This window comes from Takifugu rubripes, chromosome 4 (assembly GCF_901000725.2).
Source record: "Takifugu rubripes chromosome 4, fTakRub1.2, whole genome shotgun sequence".
Taxonomy (NCBI): domain Eukaryota; kingdom Metazoa; phylum Chordata; class Actinopteri; order Tetraodontiformes; family Tetraodontidae; genus Takifugu; species Takifugu rubripes.
The window spans coordinates 1,305,787-1,315,700 of NC_042288.1; the positions used below are offsets into that span (position 1 = coordinate 1,305,787).

Sequence of the window (9,914 nt, forward strand, 5' to 3'; positions counted from 1 at the left end):
TCCTGGGGAGCAACGCTGGCAAAAGCAACGCAACAAGAAGCCGCCGGGCTGCTCGCCACATCCCAGCGCAGGAAAAACGAAGCGCTAATTAGCCGCGATGTGTGCACGCCGCCGGGAGGAGCTTCCATTTCACACCACGGAGCACCGTCCCAGCGGCAGCTGTGGGTCCTGACCTCATGTCCTCCTGCAGCGTCCAGCTGAGGGAAGTCAATGCTTCCACAGATGCAACAATGGCGCCTGTGCAGGCAGCAATTCTTTAATAATCACAATGTTTAATAGCTTAGCCTGGAGCTAATGGAGTGAGGAGCTTTTCCACACTTGTGAGGACTCTGATGAAGCCTCTGCTGTCAGGAGGCCTCCGCAGGAACAACCGGGAGGGAGCCGTGGTTGACTTGGGATGGACAGTTGTGATCTGACCTCTGACCTCTTGTTTCGCTTCCTTGAACGTTTGCTATCTTGGTGACGAAACCATTCTTTTACACGTAGGTGGTGCAGAACAATCACACACACACACACACACATTAGCACACAGCAGGAGTCCCTGTAAATACAACAGATTCCGAAGGTGTAAACCTGAGAAGTGAGAGTAAAACATCATGTTCGCGTCCCCTTCAGGGTGCAAACATGTCAGAGAAAAGTGCTGCCTCCAGATGGGCGCGCCGCGCCCGAGAGCTGCTGCTTTGCATTTTACAAATTAAAGGAGAAAAGGATGAATTTCTTAAAGAGTGTAGGCGATCCGTGGCGCGCACACACACACACACACACACACACACACAGCAGCAGCAGGAAGAGACTGACGTAACAGGTTTGCTAGCGATGCTACTGACTGAGGAAGGGACACTTGTGCTGATGCTAAGGGATGCTAATGGCAACACGGACTCTGTGGGCTCCATTTCCAACGGTGGGAATTGATGGGCCCAATATAAAAGAGGCGGTTTATGAGCAGCGGCGGGTTTTCCAGCGCGGCCCTCTGAGAGCCTGCCAGGAGCACAGGGTATTTCAATGTTAATATTTCACAGCAGCCGCGCTGACCTTCCCTCCCGTGTTAAACCCACATAAAGGAATAAGGAAAGGAATAAAAACCGGCTTGTGTTCGCCTGCTCTCCGCTTGTGTCGCGTCCCGGCGTGCGAGACGGAGCACCAACAGGCCTGCTCACGACGCGGTGTGATGTCATCCAGCTGGTCCGGATCACGGTGATGTCATTAATCTGATTATTCATCGAGGTCCTCACATGGGCCGAATTAAAACGTCAAACCGCTGCTCAAACACACCGACAGAGGCTGAAAAAAGTTACTTCCTGTGTTTCATTTTGGAAAGTAGGTCCGCGCGTTGGGAATCAATCCATACGAACGAAGAAAGCTTCGCTATTGCTTCATATTTCTGTTATTGGTATTTACGTAACCCCGCCTGACAAGTCACAATAATCAGTTAACATGGGGACTAATCAAGATGAATCACAGCCCATTTCTTCTGATTCATTAGCTAATCTGTTTACTTGAGCAGCCATAACTCATCGCGAAGCTAATTAGACATACAGTATTTGCTTTGCTCCTACTTGAACCTTCTGTGCAGCAGAGGTCCACGCGGGTGCAGAGATGATCAATATCGGGTTCCTCTTAGGGTCCTTGTTGTGCCAATAAATCATTATTATTTCAGAAAAGTGTTCAAATAACGAATCGGGTGCTTTATGGTACGTTAAAGAGGCTAATTTGATTAGCATATGCAAATATAAAAGACTCTGGTGGGTGTCAGGTGTGACACGGAGCTGCTGCATTTGTCCCCTATAACCATGACACACACACACACACACACACACACACACACACACACACACACACACACACACACACAATGTTTGCTGAAGACACATCACGAAATGTCCCCACAGCCAGACAGAGGACACAAACAAACAAAAAAAAACCCGGGTGGTCCCCTCAAACACATGAGGAAATTGGCCCAGAAAGCTACCAGCAGTAGGACAGGGACACACACACACACACACACACACCCACACACACACAGAAAGCACTGACCTACATCCACAGCAACACTGCACCATTGTGGAGGTTTTCCCCAGGGTCTAATTAGGAACATTTATGCTTGTTCACCGATATTTAACAATCTGTTTACATAATGTTGCTTACGGGACTGTAAACGTCCAATCTGTCCTATCGGCCCGGCAAATGTTCCAGCGCGGGAGGGCGAATTTGTGGCTTTGTCGCGGCCATTAAGAATGAAATGTAAAAATGTGTCCTGCGTTTTCAGCCATCAAAGTGGATCCGATATCTATAGAAAACTAGCTAACTGGTTTTATTGGGTGGCTTGTTAGCGCTGCAGTTAGCACAGGTGACCGCTAGTAGAACGTTCTAGCTATCCTTGTGGGATCTGCATGTCTACCCTGCACCCATGGGGGTGTCCTGTGGTGGACGGGTGACCCATCTCGGGGGTTCATTAAGGCCCCCTCACGCCCGGGTTAGGGTTAGTTCATCTAATTCCACAGCTCCGCCTCCTCCAGCCTGCTGTCATCCTGCGGCACGAGCTAATAGTGCACTGAGAAGAAGTAGCAAAAACACCTCCAGGGAGAGCCAGACCGGGACTTAACGGAGCCCGGAGCGGGAGCCGCTGTGCTGTTTCCAAGGCTGACTGACAGTTCTGATCCATCAGCGCCGCTCATCATTCCAACAGGCTCCTGCTGGGGGGCGGTTTTTGTGCTGTTATCTTCATGAGATTGTAATTAAATGAGGCCGTTATGGGCGCTGAGTCGGCCCGTTGTGGGGAAGCGAGAGCTGAGTGGGAAGGCGAGACCCTCTCAATCTGCCTCCCACCTTCATCCGGGGGGTAATGACGACAGGAGCGGCTGAAATGAGTTCCCTCCGTAGGGCGGCCGGGCTCGGCCTCAGAGATAAGCCGAGGAGCTCCGAGCAGAGCTGCTGCTGCTGTGGAGAGAGGAGCCAGCTGAGGTGGTCACGTCCGGGCACGTCCATCCGGGAGGAAACCCGGACCAAGGACCCGCTGGAGACGTTATATCTGACCAGGGACCCACCGTTCCTGGACCAGGGACCACAGACTTAAGATATACCATTGTTCTATTCTGGACTTGACAGAAGTTTAACCTCTCTCTCTCACACACACACACTCACACACACACACACACACACACACACTCACACACACACACACACATACACACACACACACTCACACACACACACACACCTCTGTCAACTGTGCAATTTAAGACGGAGCCGAGCGTTGAGGCTAAATCCGGGCCCAGACGCAGCAGATTGTTTTTGTTGGATGGAGCTTTGTTTTACAGTCATCAGTTATGGAAATGATGTCTGCGTCTCCCTGATTTGCCCCCCCCCCCCCCCCCCCCCCCCCCCCACACACACACACACACACACCCCCACCCTCTTTTTTAGGAGGGAGCCTTTCAAGGTGCCAAGACCAACATGACCTGAATAGGCTCCATTTGGGGAGAACATTACTTTATTTGTGTGTACAAGTGCAGCGCGCCGGGTCATTCCGAGTAGGCCCCAATCAGCGTCGGAGTGATGAGGAATTCTGCACATTCCATCGGGAGTCGACCCCGGAAAGCTCCCTTTTCAACGCACGTCGCACCTCCTGCGTTGGACCAAACTTCAGCACGACTGAACCGACTCAACGTTCCAAGCGCCGCGTCCTCCGACCCGCTGGGGAGATGTTGAGAGGAATGTGTGTGCAGAAAGTCGGAATATCAGTCAGACGCAGCGTGCCGCGCTCCTGTTTACACGCCGTGATGAAAGACATCCGAGAGGTGTTCCACAACGTCCCAGTTCTAGATGTCAGTCAGGAGCCTGCTTAGGAACTTTCTTTCCTCAGATCCTGGGCTGCACTCTGTGTGTGTTCCTAAAACGGGACTATTTTTCCCTTTTTTTCTTCCCTCTGCAGGCATTTTGATAGACCGCCATTAAAACGTCTCCTCCGGAGGGATCGCCGAGGACGTTAATCGGTGAGCGGCCTCATAATGGAGGTGAAAAGTTATCGACTTCCGTTGTTCCCGTCCGGGACGGAAAAGCGGCCGGCGTCCTTCCCGCCGGAGCGAACGACTCCGAGCGTCGTGGGGGTGTTGACACGCCCGTGCGTTGCTGTCGGAGCGTCGTCAATATTTATGGCGGAGGGGCCGAGTGAAAACAGAGAGCAGGTAAAGCAATCAGCAGCACGGCGCTCCTGCTTCCACAGCATCACGGAAGTGGATTTAGGAGAACACACACACACACACACACACACACACCCGTGTTCAGGCATCTCAGAGGCAGGGGGAGGATGGAGGCTCATCTATCTGACAAACGTGTGAAGCCACTGTTTTTGCTTTATCACCCTAATTAGGATCCAGCATCTGTTACTCCCAGCGTGTGTAATCAGCGGACGCGCTCCGCCGGCGCCGCGGGAGCGCCGGCGTGCCGGTGACCTCTGGAGACGGCCCGCTGGAAGGTGCTGGCACGCTGCCGAGCCAATTCCGCCCTGTCCCGTCATATATTTACCACAGGGGCTGAAAACAAAGCGGTCTTTGGCTCCGCCCCTCCGTGAGTACCTGGTCAGCAGGCAGCAATCGTGGAGAAGGGTCTCCTCCACGTAGACGCCGCCGTCCTCCAGCGTGGTCACGGCGCGCCCGTCGTGAAGCCACCGCAGCTCCACCGACGGGTCCAGGTAGGAGGCGGTGCACTGGAGAGGGAGGCGGTCCCCGCGGAAGACCAGCTGCCTCTGGGTGGGGATGAGCTGGAAGAGGGGCAGCTCCAGGGGTCCGTCTGCAACAGGACGGGAGGACAAAGAGGACAGCGGGGGTCAGACGCTCAACGTCCCCGAGACGGCGTTCTTTGAGAGGTTAATTGTTCCAGAGTGAATGCAAACAACTAGCATAAAGGTGAATCACAAATCCTATAAAATGCTAACTCACAGAAGTTAGCAAGACCCCGCCGCCGTCGTTGCTACATGTTGTTGCTGTTGCCGTGTTAGATGAACAGCTGATAACGGAGAAGAGCCTTGAGCTGGACTCTCCTTGACTCTCCACGCTGCCACGGATGTGATCACTCACCTGCAGCCTTCCAGAGATTAAACCCACAATAAGGAGCAGATTAGCTGGTGGGGGAAGTGTCCCGGCAAGGGTGGGAATATTCCAGTGGGAGTCCCTCAGGACCCCCGTTGATCTAATCACTGCAGATGTGGGATGAAGCGACGCTCCAGTAATCCTCCGCGGTTCCAACAACATGCAGTTGTGGAATGGGGGGAAATGTCGAAGGAATTATTGAATAGGAATTTGCATGCGTGCTATAAATGCGGTTTGATTATAGGCTTTCCTCGCAATTCTCTCATCTATGGGGAAAAAAACGATGATGTCAGAGCTCCACAAAAAGGGTCGTTCCCATTTGTCACAATAACGATAGAAACAAAGACGGAACGCTTTGAGGGGGGAAAAAAAATAAAGATTGTTTCTTAAAAGATTCCCCGAACTCAATGTCACATCTGGGAGAAATCCCACTGTTCCCTGGTTCGGTCGCATGTGCTTATTGATTTATTTTCATCCAGGATTAGAGCAGATCCTTCCAGCTCCCTGCTTTGGGAATTTCCTCCGAGCACATTAGCTGGGAAGAGACACTTCTCTGGAAGTGATCCAAAGAACCCCAGCTTCGCCGTCAGGTTTCCTGCTGACAGACAGGCCATTCAGGGCTCACAGTCTGAATGCTAAGAGGACAAAAAAACCCGTGAAGTCGCTGTGCGGAGCGATCTGCCGACATCTTCACAGATGAACACGAGACGCCGCGTCGTGGCGGCGCTTTGACGACGGCGCCGTGAGCTCAATTTCCTGGATGCTTTTGGCTGTCACACATTTACGGAATAATTTCAAATCTACGACTGACGTTGGGTTTTCCCGTTAGCATCTCCCCCCGTTAGCGTGAAGGTTCTGCTCTCTGGTGACCAGCCTGATGCTAATACAAACAAGGGTCGTAATGTGGCTGCCTGCTTGGCCCTGTCAGAACAAAATGCAATCACTGGTTATGTGCACGTGTGAGAACGGGGCGGCAACACGGTGATCGGGTGCTGGAGTAGCAGCGGCGCTGTTGCTCGCTTTCTGATGCTAAATTGAACGCAGTCGCGGGGCTTCGTGGACGCTGCCGTCGTGATTATTAAAGGCTTTTACAGTCCGCAATTGATCAAATTCTTTGAAATTCCAGAAAAAGATGGAATCAAAGCTGCTGCTATGATGGTTGGTTTTAGACCTTCACACATTAGAAGCAGCGCTCCTTATAATCCGGAATACTTTCATCTCCCCGAGATAAAGAGCGTCACTATTTGTTTCGCTCCCTGTGCCATCAAACAAGCTGCTTAATGACGCTGCTGAATTATTTTAGGAGGAGAGTGAGCCGGCACCTTCATTCATCACATCAGTGTGGAGGCAGAATAGGAGTGATGATGCAGCCTGCATGCGTTAGATCCTCTCTTAATGAACGGGGACTAGAGGGATGCTCAAACACCACAGGCTTGTCAGCCTTCCTGCAACGCTCCATGCCAAGGGAACACAGGCTAGAAGCTCTCCTACTATGGGCTCAGCTCACCTTGTGAAGCAGCGTCCTGAGAAAGGGGGCTAGCCTCAGCCTTACAGATGGAATTAGCTTGAGCAATTTGAGCACAGCTGCTGTTTCTCTTGAGGTTGTTCAGGCATCTGGTCCGGACGCCTCCTGAAAGAGGTCAGTGCATCTCTGGGTGGATCCTGAGACAGACCCAGGGCAGGATGGAGGGATTGTGTCTGTCATCCCAGACCCAGGAGCACCCTGGAGTCCTCACAGAGGAGCTAACGAGAGGCCAGAAGCCTTTTTCCACGGTCATAAATATGTCAGGCTGATTATTTGACTGAGATGGAGGTTAAAGTCCTTTTAATTTTAATTTATTTTAGCCTTGTTGTCATGTTACACAACAGACACTGAAGACATAACCAGCACGGATGGTCCACAGTGGCTGCACAGCTCAGGATGGACCATCTGGTTCATGAAAAGGGGCTGTGCAAGGTCATTGTAAGCCAATAAAAGATAAAAACACAAAGGTAAGGATCCCTTTTCCACCCCGAATCTGAGCTACCTGACAGAACATGAACGGCCACAGTCCAGTTGACGCTCCGCCAGACCTTTATGGACCTGGATATAAGAGAACCTACATGGCTATGCTAAAAATGACTTTTCAAAGAGACATTAAGGCCCCTAAAGACCAACTGCCCTGCTTTGTTTTTGCACTAGAAATGTTGCCATAGTGACTCAAGGGAATAGGATTTAGCTCTGGGCATTCTGGGCTTCTTATTCCAGACGTCTTGAAGAAAACAGGAAGCTGTGGCTGAAGACAGATGTCTGCTCCCGTCTACAGGAAGCACCTGATCACGACAGGAAGCTGCAGGGGCTTCGTCGTTACCCCCTCATTTACATGCAACACCTGAACCGTGCCGGCTTTGGGAGACCGGCGCCACGCTGGAACCTGCAGCCGGAGAATTAAAACCATGCATTCGGTGACAGAGATACCAGAAACAAGACGATTCCCTTTGAACCGTGGTGAGGGGGGGGGGGGCTCAAACAACATTTAACATATGGACTTTACACAAACACACCATTTCCAATTGGAAATGGCGAATGCAACATGGACGGAGTGGTGCTGTGAATGGATCCAAGCATGGCGAAAGCAGACGGCCCAGAATGTTATCATTGTAATCCCATAATGGATGCTTTGGGGCTGGACAGGATCGCTCCTCGCCCTGCCACTGGATACCACTCCTGGCTCTTTGTCTGAACGACCCTGCAATTGCTTCGGATTGTTCCGTGCGAGTGCAAAACACATATAATTAGGATTACATGCGAGGCCTTTCAGGATGAGGCTGCTGTGGATGTAAAAACACAACCTTCTCCACAAGGTGCCACCGCTTGAGTCCTCGTTTTGGGCACATCTTCCGTTCGGAGCGTCCTCATGCAATGCCTCCCTTCACTTTGCACACATGGACATGCTCCACTACTGGCCAATGATTTTCTCATTCCAGGGCAATATCGCTTTTGTGAAACCAGATGTAAGGAGCAGAGGCGGATGATTCTATCGCATATGAGATACAATTCCCCTGTGGACCGCAAGGCTGAGCAGGGAGATAGTGACGGACGGGAGACGGCGAGGGAGGCGGGCCTGGGAAAAGGCTGAAATTCCTCTTTGCTCAGAGATTTCACACAGCAAAGAGAGCTAAAGTCATAAATAAAAATGTTGTAATGAAACGTTCTGAGATCCTTACAGCAGATCAAGCGAGAGCATTTTATTACTATTGTAATTATCATTGGTATTATTTTAACATTTTCACACAAGTCCACTTCGAAGGCCTGAACCTAATCTCCAGGACGTCTCTCCTACAACAACACATTAATCCTAATTTGATTCGATGTGTCAGGGTTTGAAAATTCAATCTAGAGTCCCGAGACATTTACTGCCATTTCTCCTGCGCCTCCATCTCAGGGTATCTGATTTCTCATCATTTTTGCTGACGTATTTACATTTTCGAGTCCCAACACCACGTCTCTCAGTCTCAGCTACTCACTGAAGAGCTGGACGTGACTGAGTCTGCACGCACGTTTCGTTGCACCTTGAGCTGCACTCAAGAATTAAAGGAGCATTCCGAAGCTCTGGCCTCCGAGACAGACGTTTCCTTTCGGTGGAGGTCGATTTTTCACATCACCTCGTTCAACATTTACCAGCAGGTGGAAGGAGAAGCGTGGAGAGTGAAGAGCACCTCTGCTTAATCATCTCCTAATTGACAACACAATGTTCTTGCTCTGCTAAAAAGAGGAGCGCGTTAATTTGTGGGTTCATTTTGTCAGACACATTTCATTTAAAGGGTTTATCAGTTGGAAGCTTGGATCTCTCTAAAACAGAGGTGTCAAACTCAAATACCCAGTGAGCCAAAATTCAAAACTAGGACAAAGTCACGGGCCAAATATAATTACATTGCGGGCCAAATTTGGCCCACGGGCCAGAGTTTGACACCTAATCAAACCCTCCTTTCTTGGTGTCACCTGGTTCCTGGTAAGACCCTGAAATGGATCTCCAGTCAAACACAACTCGGTCCGTAGCTAACAATTAGGATTCGTTAGGATCTTACCACAGTGGAGCTGATGCTCACGAAGGCCGCGGAGCTCGAGTCCTCGGAGGCGGGCGGGGAACATGCACGCCGTGTCGTTGCCGATCTTCACCGCGTTGCTTCGAGCCCAGAGGAGCAACCACTTCAGTTGGCAGTCGCAGAACAAAGCGTCTGTGCTGAAGTGCCTGGGCAGAAAAACAGTGTAACGCCCGACCCGTGCACACGTGAATGCTTCTGTCCCCCCACCCCAGGAGAATATTCAGCGTTAGATCAGATTAGCCGCCGGCTAAATCAAAAATAAACTAATGAAATGAAGCTGCTTCCACATCACCGTTTACTCATTCATTCACACGTGTGTGTTTTATTATGCAAGCGTAGCTCTCGGTGGTCCAGGTCGTGCTCGTCCCCAAAGGCAACAGGACTTCAAGCCTTTCGACTCATAAAGTCATAAATTCGGCAGGGGCAACTTTGAGGTGGGAAACTAAAAAAAGTAGTCCCGCTGCCCCTGAGTTCACGAGCGCGCACGGCTAAACCAGAGATGATGAGGATGTCCTTACAGCACTCTGAGAGCCACGAGGTGTGTGAAGAGTCCCGCTGACAGAGTGGAGAAGATGTTCCCAGATAAATTCCTGTTGGAGGGAACAAAAACAGGTTTTCTGTTTGCCTCCTTTAATCCACGTGGAGCTCCTCGCTCTTTTTAATCTGAGAAGAACTCACAGTTTGAGGAGGCTGCCCAGATCAGCAAACATGTCGGGGTGAAGACAGCCAATCCTGTTGTTG

General features: G+C 50.9%; 1 protein-coding gene across 1 annotated transcript in view; it reads right to left on the reverse strand.

Moving 5' to 3' along the window:
- adgra1b (adhesion G protein-coupled receptor A1b) overlaps positions 1-9,908 on the reverse strand; it is a 75,194-nt gene extending 65,286 nt beyond the window's left edge. Inside the window, exons 1-4 of the mRNA XM_029835151.1 lie at positions 9,852-9,908; positions 9,692-9,763; positions 9,156-9,319; positions 4,575-4,788 (exon numbers count right to left, since the gene is read on the reverse strand). Coding sequence (XP_029691011.1) covers positions 4,575-4,788; positions 9,156-9,319; positions 9,692-9,763; positions 9,852-9,883 — 482 coding nt within the window. The 5' untranslated portion in view covers positions 9,884-9,908. The remainder of the gene's footprint in view (positions 1-4,574; positions 4,789-9,155; positions 9,320-9,691; positions 9,764-9,851) is intronic.
- Between the last annotated feature and the right edge of the window lie 6 nt (positions 9,909-9,914).